We start from the raw sequence: 21,527 nt of genomic DNA, 5'->3' as shown, positions 1-21,527 counted from the left end.
TTTCCTGACACCCACCAAGTGCTGACTTAGTGTTGGGCACATCACACAGAGGGGTTCACTGATGGTACCCTGCAGCTCTATGAGGAGGGATGATTGAAAAGATGGAGGCTCAGAGACAGAGATCACTCACCCAGGGTCACAGAGCTTGAAGGTGGCAGTCAGACCCAAACAGACTTTCTGCCTCCGAAACCCACACATGTGCCCCGCACCCTCTGGCTGGCTCAGGGGACATCCGATGCTTTGCTCTGTTCCCTTCCTGCTGTTTCCTGAGGGTCTCCCTGCCCAGCGGTCTCTGGCTGTGCCTGGCTCTCAGCCCACAAAAGCCAATTTTTACTCTCTTTCGCCCTTCCCGGACTGCTCCCCGCCTCCCCTGCTCCCCACAGCTATCCTGGCTTCTACTGCTCCGAGGGATACAGCCCACTGGTGACTGGTGCTGGGTGCCCAGGCTGCCTGGAGTTGGGAGGCCATCCGGTTGCATGGAGGCTCTCAGGAGGGTCTTCCCACCCCTTCCAAGACACACCTGGGCGGCATCCTCCACAAAGGGCAGTGTAGTGTGGAGGTTAGAAGCGGGGAGTCTGGGGCCTGAGGGCCTGGGTTTCAAGCCCAGTTTTGACACTTGCTGGCTGTGAGCTTTGAGCTAGTTAACTTGAGTGCTCTGTGACTCAGTTTCCTCATCTGTAAAGGAGACTTATAACAGTACCTACCTCGTAGGGTTGCTGTGAAGATGAAATGAGTTAAAATGAATGCCTGTTGATGTCAGTCACAGAGCCTGGCACACAGAGCCTCACTGTATGTTGTTATAATTATTATCATCATTGTTTGTATGCAGAATAGTGACATCTCCGCGACCTGCCTGCCTGCCCACCAGCCCCCGCCTCCTGCTCCCACCAGCAGGTCAAGCCTTGCCCTGCCTGCAGGCCGGTGCTCATGCCATCACCAGCTCTCCCCTCAGCAGTCGGCGGGAATTGTCAATGCTGCTGCCCCCAGCTTGCCCTGACACGGGAACACCAAGCAGGGGGCTCTCAGGACCCCAACTCAGCTGGGCTTCTGACACCCTGGTTTGCGCCCAAAGCCCTGGTTGGGGCCCCAGTGCTGGTCCTCTTAGGCTAACACAGCCTGCCTTGGGCCCCGGTGGGGAGGGCCCCGAACAGCCTCCAGTGGACGCTGAGCCAGGCCAGCAGTCCCTCATCCAAAGCAGCTGAACCCTGAACTCTGTCTCCTTCCTGGCCGCTGATGAGGCCCCAGGATGAGGGGGATCATGGCCACCCTGAAGGAGGCGATGGGTTACGTGTGATGCTCAGCAACCGTGATTTTTGTGGTTTTCAGAAACAGACGTGACATATGATTCTGTATCTGGGCCTCACACGCATACTAGGAGCCAGAGGTGCCTCACTGAAGAAGTTAAACAATGCAGCCACCCCCAAACCAGCTGGCTGCCAACCAACCAAACCCGCCGCCCACCGGAAGCCACCCTGCCTGTGGGAGGCACCGGCCAGGCCATAGTGAAGGATACTGAAGCTCCTGTCAGTGATGGCCAGGTGCCAGAGGTTGATGCGCAGGTCATCCGCCGACATGTAGGTCTCGCAGTCACTGTTGACGGAGATGGAGTTGATGTGGTAGGTGTGGCCATTGGCAAAGATCCTCCGAGGGCTCACCTCCACCATCAGGTCCATGGGCTTTAGCACCGGCACCTGCAGAGGATGGGGAGGCAGGGAGGAGGTGAAGGCCAGGCGGCGGCATCAGGACATAGCATGCCGTGGGCACGTGATCCAAACTGGAGGCTGGAACACAGGGGTGGGCGTCCATCCTGATCCTCCGTGGTCTGAAATAGGCAGTGACAGATGGCCAATGCCTGCCGCCCACCAGCCCTGCATGAGAGGCGTGAAAGCTTACCCGCTGTGGGTCTGTGAATAAGTGGCTGAACCCTCCTATACCCCAATTTCCTTAACTCTAAAATGAAATGAAAAGATAATGTGGCAGAGCCAGCCAATTGTCTACCAAGCCTCCTCGCCTCCCTCCTGCAACACAGTGCTGTCACTGGGAAACAGCTGTCTACATGTGGACTACATTTCCCAGCAGCCTTTGTGCCCAGGCATGGTCATGTGACTAGTTCTGACCGATGGGATATGAGCAAAGTGATGCCTGGCCCTGATACAGTTAAGCAGCGGGAGCACCTCCCCATGGTGGAAGGTGAGGACCCAAGCCTTGGGGACTGAGACTCACGGGATGGGGATGGAAGGAGCCTGCAAGAGAGCTGTATCCCAACCAGCACACCCACACTGAACCTTCCCATAGTGAGAAATGCATTTCTGAGCTCAGCCCTGGACTGATGGGGTTGTTTTGTTACAGTGGTGGAATTAGCCTGACTCATACGAACTGTCATCTCAGATGGTTGGTGTGAGGGTCCTTGCCATGGCATCAGACATTGGACTTTCACAGCCCCGAAGGTCCCTTGCACAGCCCTGACCAACCCTGAGGCTGTCATCTGGTCCCATCAGCTTTCCTAGCCAGCGAGGCGTCACCTCTTGCTTAACTCTCCATCTCTCTGGTGCTCAGTCCAAGGCCTAGCAGAGAGGCTCTCCAGTGAATGAGTGAATATGTGAGTGAATGAATGAAAGGGCTGTGTCCCTGAACTCTCAGGGAACAGCTGAGATGGGAGGTGACAGCCTTGGTGCTGCAGTCAGAGTGACAAGCACTGAGCTCCTTTGGAGCAGAGGCAGCTCTGCAGCCCACATTAAATTTCCCCACACACCAGGGCACCCAGCGTGTGTGTGTGGGAGTGTGCATGGCTGAGAGTGCATGTATGAGTGTGTGCATATAAGTGTGCATGCATGAATGAGTCTACGTGTATGTGCATGTGTGTGTGCGTGTGTGTGTGTGTGAGTGTGTGTGTGCAGCACCAGTGTGAGTGCCAGCCTGGCTCTGGGTGGTTTTTGTGTCGCTGCCTCTGTGTCTTTGCTTCTAGGTTGTGTGCCTGGGAGTTGGTGTTAGTGTGTCTGGACTCCTCCAAGGCTTCCTCCCTGCATGTATTCCTGTGTCAGATATTTTAGGTAAGCTGCTAACCTTCCCTTCCTTCAGGGTGCAGCCACTGCCCACCCTGGGGATCCCTGGACTCTCAGGAGAGACAGGGAGTCCAGCAGCTCTGGAGGAGGGCAGAGCATCACTGGCCCAGCAAAGTCTTGGCATCTCAATCTGCCTTCCCCTTCCTTCTGGCAACATTGCTTTCTGTTTTCTCCGGGCAGCCTTGGGACCCAATTTGCCCAGTGCTCCAGCCATTCGCTGCCATCCACCAAACCAGATCTCAAAGCCAGTTTTTTAGTAAAGGGAGGAAGAGAGAAAAGAAAACCTTCCCTAAGGTTTGGGGGTTTCATGAGTAAAACATGCTGCCTCCACAGAAGCCACAGTCTAGTCAAGGCGAGAGGCAAGGAAGATACAGATACTAAGGACAGACAGTGTTGGATGCAAAAGGCAAGAGTGGATACAGGAAAGATCACATTTTTCATCTGGCCTGTGCAGAAAGGTTTTACAGAGGTGAAGGCCAGTAGAGTTTTATAGGATGTATGGGAGTTCACCAAATTGACCAAGTAAAGAAAGGCCTCCTGGGGTGCCCATGGCCTCTCTGTGTCCCTCTGTCACAGCACTGACCGCCAGTGTGATGGTGATTCCATGTCTGTTTCCTTGGGGGCTGGGGACACGTTGGGGACAGGTACTGAGTTGAACCTTGCTCACCTCTAGGGCCCCAAGGGCTAGCCCAGGGTCTAGCGTGGAGCAGCTCCTCAGTAAACAACAGCTGCCTCCAGTGTGAACTGCGCAGGGTGGGTAGAACGCTGTGCAGGGTTGGCACGGCATGGGTGGAATCGGAAGCAAACAAGGTGAGAGGCAGGATGAGGACAGACCAGGGCACCCACATTCTCAGTGACAGTTAAGTGTCTTGGGATGTGTGTGACTTACAGAGAAAAACCTCCAACGCTGGGAGGGACATAAACAGGAATTTTATGAAGGCCACTGGCTCTGCCCCAAACACTAGGGTGATCAAGATGTGATCGCTGTATCCCTCCCTCTACATGAAACCCCCATAACCTTTCTTGGGACTGGGGATGGGTCAGGGGGCACCATCACCCTCATTACTCAAGATCGAAGCTAATTGGCTGCCCACTTCCTCAGAATTTATTTGTGCAATTTGCCGGTCATTTAAGCCAATGTATTTAAACATTTATTTCTTCTTCTCAGGAAGAGCATTGACTACCGCTTTATATTTATGCAGCTTACTGGATGTTGGGCACGTGGGTGTCTGTTTCAGGTATGTCTGTTTCAGGCCTTTGTAGATGCTGCAGGCCTCACATGGTCCAGGTGTCCCTCTGCCCTCAGTAAAGGACTCAGGAGCCACAAAGCTCTGCTGACCCATTCTCCTTCTGCCTTGGCCTACTCACTCAGTTGAGCAGTTTTAGGTGAGTCACTGTCTCTCTCTGGGCCTCACTTTCCCCCTTCTTATAACAAGGGATTATCTGCCTTGCTCTCCACCCTCAGCTGTAGGTGAAAAACACTTTATAGCCATGCACCGTCCCTGCATGCTCACAAAATGACTAGAAGAAACGTGGTCATCTCTGTGCTGCTGGTGAGGAAACTGAGGCAAGGGGCAGGGAGATGCCCGTGGCTGCCCAGCAGCCAGCAACCCAGCCACGGTCTGCACTTGACTCTGGCTCAAATCTCAAAAGGTTTTAGAGCCCTAAAATCCTCAGGTGTAATAAAGAGGCGTGTGCCTGCTTCCTCCTCGCCGGAGCTCACCTGCAGTGATGTCACTGTGGACAGGTCCTTAAGTTTCCCCTCTTCATCCTTCAGGTTGTATCCTTCAGGCCTTTTATCTCGTTCGGTAATCTTCCATAATTTGATAGTTTTATCTTTAAAAACAGAACAAAATAAAACAAGTCACATAATTAACCAGATGGATGGAAGAGAAGATCCACTTTAGGAGGTCATGAGGCACCTCCCGGGGGAGGAGAAGGTTCTGCCAGCAGACGGCTTTGGACCAGAACTGCAGCTCTGCCTCGAGGCCTCCAGCCTTTGGCCTCCCTGCAGACTTCAGACCGGCCAGCCTCCACGGTCACGTAAGCCACTTCCTTAAAATAAATCCCCCTTTCTCTTTCCCACTCTCATACCCTACTGATTCTTTTTCTCTGGAGAACGCTGACTAATACAGGAGTCGAAACAAATGGCACCATGTTGATGAGAAGGAACTGGGAAGAGAATGGGCGTCAGTGGGGCATTTGGAAGGTACCCAAGGCCCTGCCATTAGGAAAGAGTGAAGCCGGGATTCAAAACCAGGCTGGGAAGCTTCGAGGGAAGGGGAGCGTAGGGAGTGCTGAAAGACAACCTTTTCTCCAGAGAGGCAGGAAGAAAGTGGCATGTCTTTTTTTTTTCTTTTCTTTTCTTTTGAGACAGGGTCTCACTCAAATCACCCAGGCTAGAGTGCAGTGGCACCATCTTAGCTCACTGCAGCCTTGACTTTCCTGGTCTCAGATGATCCTTCCATCTCAGCCTCCTGAGTAGCTGGGACTACAGGCTCTCACCACCTCACCTGGCTAATATTTTTATTTTTTTGGAGAGATAGTCTCGCCACATTGCCCAGGCTGGTCTCAAACTCCTGGGCTCAAGTAATCCATCCATCTCGGCCTCCCAAAGTGCTGAAATTACAGTCGTGAGCCACTGCACCAGCCTGACACGTCCCTCTTAAATATTTTTAAAAGGAACAGTTGCATGGGGCTTAGCACTCACCCGAGGCTCCTGTCCCCTGGGGCCTGCCCTTCGGGAGGACCTCTCATGCCCTGCTGGCTCAGGTGACAGCTTTGCTGGGCAGGGCCCCTTACGGGACACAGACCCTGCCTTTGGGGTGCCTGGTGGGAGAACACCATCAGAACATCAGGTGCCCAGAGCGGGGGTGAGCCTGAGTTAAGAGGAGCCAAGGTATCACAGGAGGAATGCCTGGCTCAGTGGAGAGGTCAGAAAAGGCTGGCACCCAGCGAGGCTTATAGGATGAGGAGGGAGTTGGCCAGATGCAAGGTGAGGACAGCCTTCAGGCACAGGTGGGCTGGCAGGAACTGAGCCTAGTCAGGTTCAGGAAAGCATCGGAGGCCCTGCTGAGGAGCTTGGACATCCTCGGGGAAGGCGTGGGGACAGCACCTGGAAGCCTGGCTGGTGCTTGTGCAGCAGTTACTATTCTCAGGGGGTTGAGCAGCCACCATTTCACGGACCCCAAAAGGGAGCTGTGTCCACCCTGCTGAGGCTCAGGAAAGCAAGGCCACTGCCTAAGGGAGGCAGGGCAGGGACAGAATCCAGGTGTGTCCTGGCTGGACACAGTGTCTCATGCTTGTAATCCAAGCACTTTGGGAGGCTGAGGCAGGCGGACCAGCTGAGGTCAGGAGTTTGAGATCCACCTGGCCAACATATAGTGAAACTCCATCTCTACTAAAAAATACAAAAATTAGTTGGGCATGGTGGTGGATGCCTGTAATCCCAGCTACTTGGGAGGCTGAGGCAGGATAATCGCTTGAACCCGAGAGGCAGAGGTTGCCGTGAGCAGAGATCATGCCACTCTACCCCAGCCTGGGTGACAGAGCGAGACTCTGTCTCTCAAAAAAAAAAAAAGAAAAAGAAAGAAAAGAAAAGAATAGAATCCAGGTGTATACTACCCGACCCCAGGCTGCCTGGGTCAGCAGAAGGCCCAGGTGAAGGAGGATGGGCGGGGGGCGTGAGTAGGGGACCCAGGCCCACGGTGAGCCAAGCAGGACAGCCCTTGCCGCTTCCTCAGAGTGCAGCCTGGGAAGCAGGCATCGGGCCAGTCCCCAGGGCCTGAGGGGCACATGCTCCTCCCTGAGGCAGGAAGATTAAGAGGCCAGCCAGGGTCCTACACCAAGGCTGCTCCCACTGCCCCGCAGGGCCGTGGTGACAGCCCCAGTTTGGGGGTCTGGATTCGGCATGGGGAGGAGGGGTTCGCTTTGTGTCAAGTGTCCTCTGCATCTGCGACCTGCATCCTTGTCCATCACAATCCCTCATCCCAAAACAAAGACCTATAAAATGGCCCGGACGGCTCTTTTCACAGTGGAGGACAGCCCCGTGTCCAGCCATGGGGAGCGTCTGAGGGGGTCTGGCATCCTCACTCATGGGATTTACATGCTGCTCAAAATATTATTTTCTAGAAGTTCTAAGACACAGAAATGCTCACAATATAAGCGAAATACAAACCAGCATTTGGTAGAAACATCTACAGCCCGTGCCCCTGCATGCGAGGCCGGGCGGCGCCTCACCGTTGGTGGACAGGAGCGAGTGGGCGGCGTTCTGCTGCGGGAGCCACTTGATCTTGTTGATCTTCTCCTCTATCTCAAGGCTCTTGAGATAGTCAAACTCCGGCTCGTGGCTCTGGAAAGTGCTGTAGACGTCGTACTCGCCCTGGCTGTGGGGCGCATTTTTACTCTGCAGGGAAACCCAGAGAAGGGGCCTGAGCACCGCGACCCGCAGGGCGATGGCTAGGACCTCCGGGGACCCAGCAGGGCCGGCCGTGGGACCACGCGCCCAGCCGTGCCATGGATCCAATTCGAGGGTCAAATGAAACTCTCTGCAGTTTAAGCGGCCCATGACTCGCAGTGTGCCAGGGACAAGCCCTGCTCCTGCGTGATCCCACGAGCACGCACACCCGAGCCAGCTCACTTGCTAATGCGAATGTTCCCCGGCACCTGCTACATGCTGGATACCCCGCTAAGTCTTCCCCACACCATCGCATTCTACCCTCCAGGCCTCCTCTGCTTGAGCACCATGACTCTTCCCATTTCACAGACCAGCAAACAGAGACTCAGAGGGGAAGTGACTTCCCAGAGCCATGAGGCCACTCACTGGCCAGCACCCCTCTGCTGAGGCCTGCCTGACGCCAAGGCCGAGGCTCTGGCCACCCTCGTGTCTCGGGCCCTGACCTGCTCCTGGATTCCACGTGTCCAACTCAGGCCTGACTTGAGGAATAAATGAATTTAGGAGCAGACTTTAACATTGGGACAGAATGTCTGGCAATGTCAGACCTGGATTAGAATCTGTCCCCGGCTTTCCTCAGCAGTGCTCGGCCTGGTTTAGGGAACAGAGCTCTTTCTAATAAAGACCCCTTCACCATGGGGCTCCCAAAATAGTCAAGTGATGAGTCCACTGTGTGTGCCAGGGACCACGTTCCCAGGAGAGACTTCAAGTTCATACGACAACATGAAACCCCAACCAGCCCAGAACGATTTCAAGATTTCCTGGTAATTTTTTTTAAGTATCTATTTTTATATTTCTGTCCCTGTCTTGCTTTTGAAAAGCTTCAAAGTTCTCCAATATCTTTGCCTCCAATTCACTTCACTTCCCACGAGCACTCGTTATGACAAAGGTCAGTGGGGCCAGAAGGAAGAAAACACTAAGGGAGAAAAATTCAAAATGGAGAAAATCGCATCAACCAATCGAATCTTTCTGCAGCTTGGCAAAAAGAAGGCTGAGCTTCGCAGTGCCTGGTGGGACACCTGGTGCAGCTGGTGAAGCCCACAGGTGCTGGCAGAGTGCTGTGTTTGAGGAACTGATTTGCAGCTAGGATGTGCCCCTTGTAAACTATTTTAACCTTCTGCACTCTGGGCTTCTCATCTGTAAAATGAGGGGAATAGCCGCACTGCACTGCACCCATAGGGTCACCGTGAGAAGGATTATGTAAGCCATCAAGATAAAGTCAGATTCAGGGAGCCTCAGCTCATGGGCCATGCTCAGGAGTGAATGGAGGGAGAGATGATTCTGCAGGTCCTCTTTTCGCCCCCGCTTCCTCCCCTCCCTCCTACCTCCCCTTCTCCACCTCCTCTTCTCCTCCTCCCCTCCCCCTCCTCTCCTGCTCCATCCCCTCCTCCCTCCTCCTTGGTTTCCTGGATGTCTTCTGCAGCTAATTCCAGGCACAGTCCATGTTTGCTGGGGGAGACGCCCCTCTCTGAGGCTGGGTGGTGTGTGATGTTGCTGGCCACCATCCTGGCGTCGGGCAGCCGGGCTTCCATCCCTGGTCTGCTGTTCGCTAGCTGGGTGGCTTCTCTGAGTTCCCGCATCTGTCACAGGAGTGTGGATCTGACCCTCGGAGGTGAGCAGCGCAGAGTAAACGAGAAGCAACTCCAGAATACTCAGCAAGTGTTCTCAGTAAATGGGCTTTCGTCCCGAGGCTCTTTCAGCGTTCCAGAAATGTGGTCCTGGGCAGGCTGTCCAGGCCACTGCTGTCTTACCGAGAGTTCTGCTGGACAACAAGCCTCCGGGGGTGGGGGTGAGGACAGGGGTGAGGACAAGGGCCCAGGCCTGAGCAAAAACCACCTAGCCCAGCCTGAGGGCTGTGACAGCTGGGCGAGAGTGAGTCCTCCCGCTCCCCAGTCTGGCCAGGACAATGCAGGTCACCCAGGCAGAGGAAGGTTTCACTGAAGCCACGAGCTGGGGCAGCAGCTGGCTGTGCCGCATCCTGACCGTTCGTCCGGGGTCTGGGACAGAGCGTGGGATGCAGGGAGCTCTCCACAAACATCGGCTGAGGGCAGGGGGCTCAGATCCCGGCTTTGCCAGCCCACCAGGTGCACTCCCCCCACCACCGCCCACCACTCCCCCTTCAGCATTCCAGAGCATCCCATTCCCACCCCTGGAATCCATGCCCCTGGGAGATGTGATCCAGGCAGGACGCCCCACACCTCCTGTCAGTTAAAAGCCCTCCTTTGGGTTGGAGTATAGTCCCCTACCACCTCTCGCCACACCACCCCTTATCCCCCTTATCCTTATCCTCCTCCTACCATGCCCACCTCCCACCTGACTCTGCTCCCCACTCCTCCCACCTCCCACCAGACCCAGGGCTTCGCACCTCTGGTTCCCGCTGGAAGATGACGACCCGGCCGCCCTTGTCACCTGTGGCCAGCAACTCTCCCGTGTGGTTGAACTCAACGGTAGAGATGATGTCAGCTGGGAGGGAAACAGCAAGACAGGAAGGGGTGGCTGTCAGAGCCCGCCTCTCCCGGGTGCTCAACAGTACCACAGAAATAGTGAGCTCCCCACTCCCAGAGGCCCCACAGCCCTGGGCAGGAGGCAGCAGGGAGCCCGAGGGGTCAGGAGCATTGGCGAGGGGCCACTAACCTGTCCCCTCCTGCCCTCCTCTTCCCGCTACACTGGCTGCAGGGCAGAGATTTCGGGACTTGGCACAGGCCTGGGGCGACCACAGTGGCTGGCAGACTTTATAGTAAATGGACACTCATGGTAGTATCCGAAACCACCTGGATGTGGCCTCTTCCTCCTGTCTTGAACCCCCGACCCCCACCCCTGCCACCCAGGCCCGCGTGTTCCAGCAACCTGGGTCAGGGAAGCCCTTCCCAATATCTCCGTAGACAAGCAAGGCAACCCTCTGCTAGGGGCCCACTCAGGGCTTCCCACATAGTAGGATGGAGGTGAATTACCCCCTCTCCTTCAGACTCCTGCTCTGTGGCCCCACCTCCAGGCAGGCCTCCGGGATCGCTCTCTAATCTGTGCTCACAGAAGCGGAGCTCAGCCCTGCCTGCCCTGACCCTCCCTGCACTTCATCCCAACCGTGTTTCTTCAGGTCGCTCAAGAACCTTTCCTTATGGAGTCACCCCCATACCTGGAGTCTTCAATGCCCAGGGCTGGCCTTCCTGGATGGGCAAGTGTTTGGAGAAAAATGACAGCCCCATCTCCAGGCCCCACTTTTTGCATGTGGGAACTAGGGGAACACCCCTTCCGTCACCAACATTCTCAGGTTCTAAGAGTCACAGAGATGAGTGGCCTGCACATTCTGGGTGGCGAGCCCTGGGAGTGGGGGAGAGCAGGGGAGGACGGGGCCCTGGCCCAGAAGAGGAACCCCCGCTGGGTGACAGCTCACCAGCCTGAAGCCTGAGGCCTGCTCCACCACCAAGTTTGCCTGCAGCCCCAAAATGATTCTGACTTTTCATTTGAAGTCATTCCTAATATTTGAAAAGTAGAAGATTTCCTATAAAAATCCACATTTCCAGTATGTCTTGGAAGATGGAAAGTTCTAGAACACCATCCCCATAGGCCCAAGCAGCAACAGCTAGTAGGAGCCCAGGATAGCCCACTGCTGTGAATGGGACCTCTGTCGTTCTTTGCTCTCCTGGCCTGGACTCTGTAGGCTCCAAAATCTCTGCTACCACCTTTAGCAAAATGGATCTACTTTCAAACAAGCCACAGATCTGACCACTGCTCCCTGCAGCCGCAGAGAGGATGCTCCACAGGGCTCTCTGTCCTAGCCTGTGTTCTCCTTATGGCAGCCAACCTGATGGCCGAACTCCTGAGCCAGGACATCCCTGTGTCCCTCTACTCAAAACCCTTCATTTATCCCCGTAACTGAATTCTGATCTCTCCTCGACCTCACCCTCTGCAGCTTCTCCAGTCTCAGGTGATGACAGCTCTCTCGTTCACCTGCTTGGGCCCAAGTCTTGGAGTTGCGCTCTCTCTCCCTCTCTCTCTCTCTCTCTCTCTCTCTCTCTCTCTCTCTCTCTCTCTCTCTCTCACACACACACACACACACACACACACACACACACACACACCCCACATCCAATCCTGCCTGCTCAGCCTTCATAGCATATCAGGATGCCAGCCGCTCTCCCACCTCTCACTGGATGACTGCCACAGCACTTTCTCCCTGGCCTGGCTACGACGTAGCCTCAACAGACTGGCAGGAGAGAGGCGGGTAACACCCAGGACTGATCCTGGCACTCCCCTGCTCAAAACCCTCCAGCAGTTCCCATTGTATACTCAGAGGAAAGCACTGAGTGTTCTGAAAGCAGCACCCATCCCCCGCGGCCCAGGTGGGCCGCAGCCGGAGCCAAACCTTCACCCCTCCCACCGTGGACCAGGTAACCTGTTCTCTGCCCCCCACCTTGATTCTGGGCTTGTCCCTGTGTTTTGCTTTGGCCTGCAGAACGGCAATTCAACAAGCCGCAGAGATGCAAAGGGGCTTAGGTACTGGGGGGTTGCCATCCGCGCCTCTGGCGGTGCCAGGAGCAGGACCTGCGCAGGCTGGCCGACTGGTCCCTGAGGGGGAGGAGGAAGAGCGGGTGCAGCAGAAGCCCCCCTACCCCTGGCCAAGCCCGCCTCCAGCTGGGCCCCGCTGACCCACAGAACTGGGCAAGCCCAGCCAAGCCCAGACCACAGAATCGCAGATGCAAGATGATGAAAATGTTTACTGTTGTATGCACAGGGTCTCGTGTTTTTAACTCAGCAAAAGGTACCTCCTCCCCTTCCCCAGCCTCATCTACTGCTCTCCACCTGCTTATTCCCCTCCAAATGCCAGGCTGCTTGCCCTTTCCCAAAAGTCCTGGCCACCTTCTGTCCCAAGACCTGCTCCCTCGGCCTGCAGTGGCTTTCCCGTGGGCACCAGCACAGCTCCTTCCTGTTCTTCCAGTTCCGCCCAACTGCTGCCTTCCTGGTGAGCACAGCTGGGACCACCTTGCTGAAATTGCTGTCTGCACCCCAGCGCCCTCATCCAGGACACCCTGACCATCCCTGCCCCAACCTAATCTGATGTTTTTCCTTCTCTAAAGGCTTTTATCATCTGTTGGCTGTCTTCCTGGCCAGAACGTCAACTCCACGAGGGCAGGAATCTCAGGCTTAATTCACAGCTTCAAATGGTGCCTGTACGCAGTAGCCACGCCAGAGATATCTATCCAAGATATCTCTGTTTTTCAGTCCAGGCCTTTTAGGACAGCTCCTGGCCTGCACTGGCCTTCTGAGCCATGAGTCAATGCCAGCTTTGAGGCAACAGAAAAGAGTGAGAGAGGATGGTTAGAAGTGGGATGACAGGCTGGATATATCCCTCCATCCATCAAGACAGATGCACATGTCATTAAACTTAAAAAGACAAGACAAGAAAAGCAGCTCTGTGGGAACACAGAAACGCCCACCGGGCATGGAGTCAGGAACAGGGTCAGGTGTGCTGACCCCAGCTGTGCTAGCTAGGGTCCCCGATGGGGCACTCATTCTTGCTCTTTCATATTAAAACCCCCTGAGGGGGAAGGAAAGGGATATAAAATTGAGTATAAAATGCTAGTAATGATCTACATCAATGATCATAACTATGTGAAATAAGGAAAGAAACTGTGTAGGGGGGAAAAAGCTGCAAGACAATTCCCCAAAATGTGAACAGAGGTAGCTTTAGGGTAGCTGGAATGAAATAATATTTCCTCCTCTTTCAACTTGTCCATGTTTTCTAGATTTTCTGTAATGAAGTTACATCATTTTAAAATAGCTATATTGAGGTACAACCAATATACAAACAACTACACATACATAACATATGATTTGATGAGGGTGGGCATACACATAGTGTATATTATTTTTATGATGGGAACATAACCATGCTATTAAATTAAAATGCCAATAAAACTATTGCTATCCAAAGCAAATGCGGTCCACAAATGCTGGGTGGTTGCCAAGCAACACACACTGATGTCTGTGGGCAATTTACAATTTATTTGTCATTTTCATATCTGCCACCTCCTTTAACCTCACGCCAGCCCCTGCAGGAGACACTACTGTGATTTCCATTTGGCAGCAGAGGAGATAGAGGCTCCCTCCACGAGAGACGACGCCATGAGCTCTTTGCAGACAGAAGTGCTGGTTGGAGTCTCGGCTCCAGTCTCAGCTGTGTGGTCTTGAGTAAGCCACACAACTTCTCTGAGCCTTGGTTTCATTATCTGTAGTGTGCTTATGGTGGAGCCTTCCCAGGATTAGAGGTTCAAGTGAGACAAGGAGGTAAGAGGGTGAGGGAGGAAGAGAAGACAAGGACTCCGGGAATAATGAATCACCAAAATGTATAGGACAGAAGCTAAAGCTCCTGGTCACCTGTGCTCTTGGCTGCCACAGAATTGACAACCACAAGCTCTGCAATGTGGCGATGGATCTGGGCCCCAACCTCACTGTGGATGGTCCTGCCTACCAGTCCCGCCAGTTGCCCCCTGCAAACATCTACAGAACTACCACCAGACCTCAGATCCCCTCTTGCCCAGGCCAGGGCATCGCTTCCTCCGGCCCAGAAGGAGCTAGTGGATGTTTAACATCTACTTATTTTTAGAGGTAAATGTCTTCAGGATTTGCCTTAAGAAAAGTTGCCTCCCTTGAATGCCAGAAATTCTCATCAGTAAGGCCATAAAATTCATTGTTTTGGCAGCCACCTCTGTGAAGAAAGTCCATCTTCTCATGTTGGATTATCTGACACATTTCCAGCTCCAATACCACCTCCTCCAGGAAGCCTTCCTGGACAGTCCCCTTTCCCCCCCTCCCCAAGTTAAGTGGTCTCTCCTACAACTGCAGTCTTCTATTTTATTCATTTATTTTTTTGAGACAGATTCTCCCAGAGTCACTCCAGAGTCACCCAGGCTGGAGTGCAGTGGCGGAATCTTGGTCCACTACAACCTCCACCTCCTGGGTTCAAGTGCCTCAGCCTCCCAAGTAGCTGGGATTACAGACACCTGCCACCATACCCGGCTAATTTTTGTATTTTTAGTAGAGATGGGGTTTCACCATGTTGGTCAGGCTGGTCTCAAACTCCTGACCTCAAGTGATCTGCCCTCCTCAGCCTCCCGAAGTGCTGGGATTACAGGTGTGAGCCACTGCGCCCGACCTACAACTGCAGTCTTAAGGCTATTGTGTGCCCTTCACAGGGTACTGACACCTCCTGCATGGTGCTGTCTGTCTCCACGTTGTCTCCAGCCTTGACCAGAGGAAACAGCACCACATTGTGGTTGACCACATTAACCCACATTTCTTAAGTGCTTACTGTCCGCCAGGCCCTGCTCTAAACGCTTCTGGTAATAGCCTAGTAGCCCTAGTGCGGCAATTCTCTCACAAATAACTATAGACTATAAACTCTTGACAAAACAACAATAAAACGACGCTCTCTGAAGGCATCAGAGGGCAAGGCCTCAGCAGACGCTGCAGGCGGTCAGCAATTGGGAGGAACAGCCGGCTTTCCTGGTTTCATGGTTTTCAGCCTGAGGACAAGTCCCAGCCTGTGTCATAGGGCTGCTGGAACTCAGACGGAAAGCCAGAGTCTCACTGGCTTGACAGAGCAGAGAACAGAGTCTGAGACACTCGCAGCAGCTGGAAAAGTGCGGGAGTAAATCCTGGAATGAAGAGAGCCACCAAGACGGATCCCCAAATGGGGCAAATAAACTCTGCCCACATCTCGGGCTGACCCCAAACCACACACACACAGGACAGACTTCCTACAGCTGCAGCCCAGCCAGGGCTAAAAGCAGTGAACAGAGGCTCCTGCCACTGACCACCACTCACCACTGCGGGTGGCTTACAGTTGCTTTCAGCCAAGTTAACTGCTTGCAAATACAAAGCAAAACAAAAATGCTCTTTGGGGAGAAGGAACAAAAATCTAGAGTTGCTCTTATGCTATCATTCACAAGACCCAGGATATCATCCAAAATTATATGAAGATATACAAAGAAATAGGAAAACCAGCCATACTTAATATAACAGCTAGTCAGTGGAAACTCACCTGAAATGCGCTGGCTACTGCGATTAGCAACTAGAGCCTTTTAAAGTCGCTAACAACTGTGTTAAAAGATGTCAAGAAAATTGGCTCATACTTAATGAAAAGAAAATAAATCTCAGTAAAGAAATATAAACAACTTAAAAAAGAACTAAATGAAAATCTATAACTTAAAAATACCATGCCTGAGACAGAAAAAAATCACAGCTTAACAGAAATTGCTTAACAGAAAGTCTGAGAAAATAGAAGAGGTAGTGAACTTGAAGATGATCTCAATAGAAATTACCTAATCTGAAGAATAGGGAGAAAAAAAATTTTTTTAAAGAAAAAGACCCTCAAAGACCTGTTGGATAATATCAAAAGGTTCAACACACATGTGATTGGATTTGTAGAGGGAGGGGAGAGAGAATATACTAAAAAGAAGAGATGAAGAAATAATGACCGAAAAAATTCCTCAATTTGGTAAAAGACATCAATTTACAAACTTAAGAAGCTTAGCTAACTCCAAGCAGGATAAATATAAGGAAAATTACACCAAGATACATCCTGGTCAAAATGCAAACTACTAGGAACTGAAATAATGAGAAAATGTTAAAGCAGCTAGAATAAAAACAACATATTACATCCAGAGACACCGGGACTCAGAGACTGCTGACTTGTCAGCAGAAATAATGGCCCCAGAAGACTCTTTTAATGTGCTGTAAGAAAACTTTAAAACCTGGAAACCCAGAATTCTTAATTCAGTCGAAATATTCATCAAGAATGAAGGGCAGGCTGGGCATGGTGGCTCACACCTGTAATCCCAGCACTTTGGGAGTCCGAGCCAGGCGGATCATCTGAGGTCAGGAGTTCGAGACCAGCCTGGCCAACATGATGAAACCCCGTCTCTACTAAAAATACAAAAAAAATTAGCCGGGCATGGTGGCGGGTGCCTGTAATCCCAGCTACTTGGGAGGCTGAGGCAGGAGAATTGCTTGAACCTGAGCGGTGAAGGCTGCCGTGAGCCAAGATTGCACCATTGCACTCCAGCCTGGGTGACAGCAGTGAAACTCTGTCTCAAAAAAAAAAAAAAAAAAAAAAAAGAGTGAAGGGCAAAATAAATAGACATTTCAGCTGAAGCTTTCCCAAGGACCGGCACTTTCATCTCAGAACAATCCCATCGACCAATTATCCCTCTCTACTTACAGACAAGGAAACTTGGTCAAACTTGCCCACAGACCCCTAAGTGGCAGGGCCTTTGCCATATGCTCTTTTTGGTCGTCCCTGCCCCCACACTGCAGGGCCTGGAGCTGCCACTGACTGCAGCCTCGAACTCGGGGCCCCAGATCAGCCACTGGGAGCAGTGTTCCAAGTCACTCTATGTGGGTGACGAGAAGCCCATGGAAATTCATGCTGTCCTTCCTCCCTGAGGTGCCCCCTCCCTTCCTGGACGGCTCTAGGGCAACCCCCAAATGGAGAGGCACACAGGGACCACCAGACAAGGAGGCCTCAGCCAGCCCCCTGGTGCTGGGCACAGCACAGGCCTACCAGTGGGTGCCCGGAGAGGTGAGAGGTGGTGTCCCTAGTGACCTGCCCAGTAACAGGTCCCTGCACGCCAGAGCCAGAGACGGGCAAAGATGGTATCGTGGGTTGAACAACTAACCCCTGGTACCTATGTTAAAATCCTAACCCCTGGTACCTATAAATGTGAACTGATTTGCAAATAGAGTCTTTGCAGATGATTAAGTTAAGGTGTGGTCATGCTGGATTCTGGTGAGCCCTAGATCTAAGGACTGGTATCCTGATAAGAAGGCCATATGAAGACACAGCACACACAGATACAGGGAGGAGGCCATGGGGAGACAGAGGCAGAGGCTGAAGGTATGCATCAAGAATCAAGGGCAGGCCAGGCACGGTGGCTCACAACTATAATCCCAGCACTTTGGGAGGCTGAGCCGGGCCTCCCGATGCCCGGAAATGCCCGGAAATGCCAAGGATTGCCAGCCACCACTAGAAACCAGTGGGGAAGCCTGGAACAGAGTCCTCCCCGGAGCTGTCAGAGAGAGCCCAGCTGTGCCAGCATCACGATTGCAGACTTCTGGCCTCCAGAACTGTGAGAGAGCAAATTTCGGTTGTTTTAAGCCACCCAGTTTGTAGCACTTTGTCACAGCTTCCCTAGGAAACTGACACACAGCTGAAACGAGAGTGTGCGGGCTCCAGCCCCCGAGAACTGGGCTACCCCCAAGCCAGTGGCACTTGCTGGCTTTCTTTTCCATGTGCCCGCTGGGGGAGATTTCACCCTTGGATCTTACAGATGCCCCCTGCAGCTTTCATCAAGGCCGTGGTAATCCAGTCCCAGCCCCACGACTTACGAGCTGTGCACCCTCACCCAAATCACTCACCCTCTCTGAGCCCTGACTGCCTCATGGATACAATGGGAATTGTCATCCCTGCCGGGCCATGGTTCTCCTAGGGTCAATGTGAAATTCATACGATTCTGTGGACTAGGATGTTCCCTGGAAACTCTGGTCAAGGCCTGCAGACAGGAGATGAACATGCTCGTCAGGGACTTCCTCCCCAGCACGGCAGGGGACTCACTCCCCTCGTCCATCACCATAAGTGCTGCTGACACCACTAATGATCCATCAGGGCTCAGGGCAGAGAGGGGGCCTTAGGCAAGCCCAGCTTAAGCCTTCTGATGAGGTTGTTGCATTTAATTAGCATTGTCAGAGGTATCAGGGCTGCTAAGGATGGAGGTGGGTGAGGAAGGAGGGGTCTGCCTGCTGCTGAAGGGAAATGTCAGGGAGAGGAAGGGGCTCCTGCAGTCATCAATGACTGACCATGGGCTTGGGGAGAGGATTTACCCAGCAGCGGGCTGACACTGGGATAAGAAGAGGGGGAGCCCCGACCCCACAGAGTCCAGGTCTAGCGGGGTAGTGTGGTGCCTTTGGTTATAATAGTAAACCTTCTGGGCACTTCCTGGGAGCCACGCCCCAGCTTTGGCACTTTACACCTATTACTGAATCTTTTTAACAACTCCAAGAAATTGTTTTGTGCTGTTATCATCCCCATTGTGCAGATGAAGAAACTGAGGCACAGAGAAGACAACTTGCCAACAGCTGCTCAGTTAGTACGGGCAGGGGAAAGATTGGATTTCAGCAGGCTGTCTCTTGAGTCCTTGAACTTGCCCCCCAGCCCTGGTTCTCCTCGCGGCATTTATGGGGTCAGAGGTGGGGGGCTGAGGAGTTGGTGAAGGAGAAAGCAGGGGCTGAGCACAGGCCCCACCCACCTCTGTGAAAGAAACTCTCAAAAGGCCCAAAATGTTTCCTGCAGGTGGGAGACCTTAGCCTGAGACTCACAGCAAAAGGGTCTGGAGTTTGGGGCCTGATTCTGCCAGGGATGCAGCTTTTACCTCCACATACTTCCAGGGCACAGGGGAGAGCTGGCTTGGGACCACCTTAGGTCCTGAGTGCTGGCTGCCCGGAGGGGCATGGAGAACACAGCAGAGGGAGGCTGTGCCTGGGGGATTGAGCAAAGCCACAGGATGCTACTGGCCACAGGACATACAGCAGGGGCTCCCTAGGTAAGGACTCTGCAGGAGATGACTCTACAGGAAACTTCCAGACTGCCCTGTGAAGGACTCACGACAGGTACGAGCAGCTGTAATCACCTGCCAAGCGCACCCAGAGTGGGCACAGCCACCGGCAGGTAGAAGGCGGCCCATCCCCAGGCTCCCTTCCTAGCCAAAGAGAGCTGCCTGAAAGGGGCTGCAGCCAGCTCCTTCCCCATGTCGCCCTCCAGCAGGGAGCATGCCGGGCGGCGGGAGCAGGCAGGGGAAGCACCAAGTCTGAGCAGAATCAGACTGTTTCCGGGACTGGACATCACTGCTGAGTGAGTGACGGAAGGCTGCTGGGCTCTCCAAGGGTGGTCAGAAAGACCAGGACCTCATCCCAGGCCAGGGAACGGAATATTCCTGATGGGATTTTGTGAGAGGGGCCTGAGAGTCGCAGGGCCACCGAGGTCACAGGCCAGGCCTGCTTGTCAGCCCTCTGCACTCACCTCCTGGCCAGCTACCACCCGGGAACGGTGATCACCTGATTACTGAATTCCTCTCTCGCTGAAGAATCCCCACATTTCATCACCATCCCGCCTTCCAGCGGGCCTGGTGAGAGGTTTCCTCCTGCAGCCTGAGCTTGGTGGAGGTGGGGCAGCTCCGAGGCCTGTGGTCAGAGGTTGGGTGGGAGAGTGGGGACGGTGTGGCCAGGGCAGATGGGCTCTGAGTTGTGCTTTGATCACTTGGCTGGAGGAAAATGTGAAGGGGCTGGTGGGAGCATTTTTAGGGGGTGTCAAGGAGTGTCTGTGTGGGGTGGGTGCCAGTTGCCACCTGCCCACTCATGTAACCTGGACACCCAGGACCCCAGGATCTGCCCGTCAGGGCTCTGCCACCCTGGCATCTGGCAGGACCCTGGGTCCCACCCTCACACACACCTTGGGGAGAGTCCCTTTTCTACCTCATTGTGGCTGTGACCCTAGGCAAGCCACCTCCCCTCTCTGGACCTCCCCCTCCTCCCCCGTTGTGTAGAGGACACGAGCAGATGAGGGAGGAGGCTGAGACGAGCCCGATGGTCGGCACTGTGCAGGGAACTCACCCTTATTGCCACCTTGAATCCTCTGCACACCCGCTGGGCCATGCCAGGCAAGTCCTGGACTTAATATCACCTCCCATGAGCTTGGTTTATAAAAAGAAAAGCACACCACAACAGCAGACCTGGCGGATGATGAGTTATGTAAACATTTAAACTGGGCACAGTATCGATTTGTCTTAAAGGCCATGGAAAAAGGATTCCATGATCCCAGCCTCCACCCCAAGAGCGCCAGGTGAAACGGGATGCTGAAGCCTCCAAGTATGGTCCCAAGACGTGCCTGTGACCGGTGGTCAGCCTGCCAGAGCCGAGGGCACCAGAAACGTGTGACCGACACAGTGACCCCTTGCGGGGAGGGGCAGCAGGGGAAGCCCTGGGTGGGGCCGGAGACCTGGAGCTGCCATGGCTATGCCCTTCGCATGCAGTGATCCCCTGGGACTGCCACTGTGTAGAAAGGGGGAAAGACCTGCGTCTGAATCCCACCCTGACCAGCTGTGTGACCTTGGGCAAAGCGCTTCACCTCTCTGAGTCGATCTGTCCATCTGTGAGACAGATATGGGAACACACACCCCCCGAGAGGCCAGATTTACTGGCGCATCATCTAGCATGTGACCAACACGCAGGAAATACACTTAGTCATTCAATTATTCATTCAAAAGAATATTAATGAATGGCGAGTTCTTGTTTATCGGGTACAGAGTCTCTGTCTGGGATGATGAGAAAGTCCTGGAAATGGATGGTGGTGACAGGTGCACAGCAACGTGAATATACTTCATGACACTGAATTGTACGTTTAAAAAAGGTTCGTATGGTAAATTCTATGTCATGTATATTCTACCACAATAGAAAATTTAATTAAAAAGCATTAAATGAGCACCTACTGTCCCCTCAGCACTGTTGCATACACTGGAAATTCAGCAGCGCACACCCCCCAGAGAAAGCCCACTCTCTAACGGGAGAGACAGCCAATAAGCAAATTTTCATGGCAATAAACAACTCTTGGAGGGAGATATAAGGGCTAAGATGAAAACTACAGTATGGTAAATGGGATGGGAGGGGTGGGAGGGGTGGGAGGGGCTGTTTTAGCTGGGGAGGCCAGGGAAGGCTTCCTGGAGGAGATGCATTTGAGCAGAGACCTGAAGGATATGAGAGAGGGAGCCTCACAGATATCAGGTGACCAGCATGAGCAAAGGCCCTGAGGTAGGGTGAGTTTGATCTGTTGCAGGCCAGCAAGGAGGTTAGTGTCATGTGAGAGGGATGGGGCAGGACATGAGCTCAGAGAGGTGGGCCGGGCCGGGGCCCTGCACCCAGCAGGCTGGGAGAGGCCTGGGGATTTTATTCTGTGAGAGCTGGGA

The 21,527-nt window shown here is 53.4% G+C and overlaps 1 protein-coding gene across 1 annotated transcript in view; it reads right to left on the bottom strand.

Moving 5' to 3' along the window:
* Positions 1-925: 925 nt before the first annotated feature.
* LOC108516076 (serine/threonine-protein phosphatase 2A 55 kDa regulatory subunit B gamma isoform-like) overlaps positions 926-21,527 on the bottom strand; it is a 198,547-nt gene continuing 177,945 nt past the window's right edge. The window contains exons 3-7 of the mRNA XM_017853384.1: positions 9,881-9,978; positions 7,302-7,467; positions 4,786-4,898; positions 1,462-1,691; positions 926-1,055 (exon numbers count right to left, since the gene is read on the bottom strand). Coding sequence (XP_017708873.1) covers positions 926-1,055; positions 1,462-1,691; positions 4,786-4,898; positions 7,302-7,467; positions 9,881-9,978 — 737 coding nt within the window. The remainder of the gene's footprint in view (positions 1,056-1,461; positions 1,692-4,785; positions 4,899-7,301; positions 7,468-9,880; positions 9,979-21,527) is intronic.

Source organism: Rhinopithecus bieti, unplaced genomic scaffold, assembly GCF_001698545.2.
Source record: "Rhinopithecus bieti isolate Rb0 unplaced genomic scaffold, ASM169854v2 scaffold_35903, whole genome shotgun sequence".
NCBI classification, from domain to species: Eukaryota; Metazoa; Chordata; class Mammalia; order Primates; family Cercopithecidae; genus Rhinopithecus; species Rhinopithecus bieti.
The sequence above is the reverse complement of the archived record's forward strand: the minus strand, read 5'-3'. Positions and strand labels throughout refer to the sequence as shown.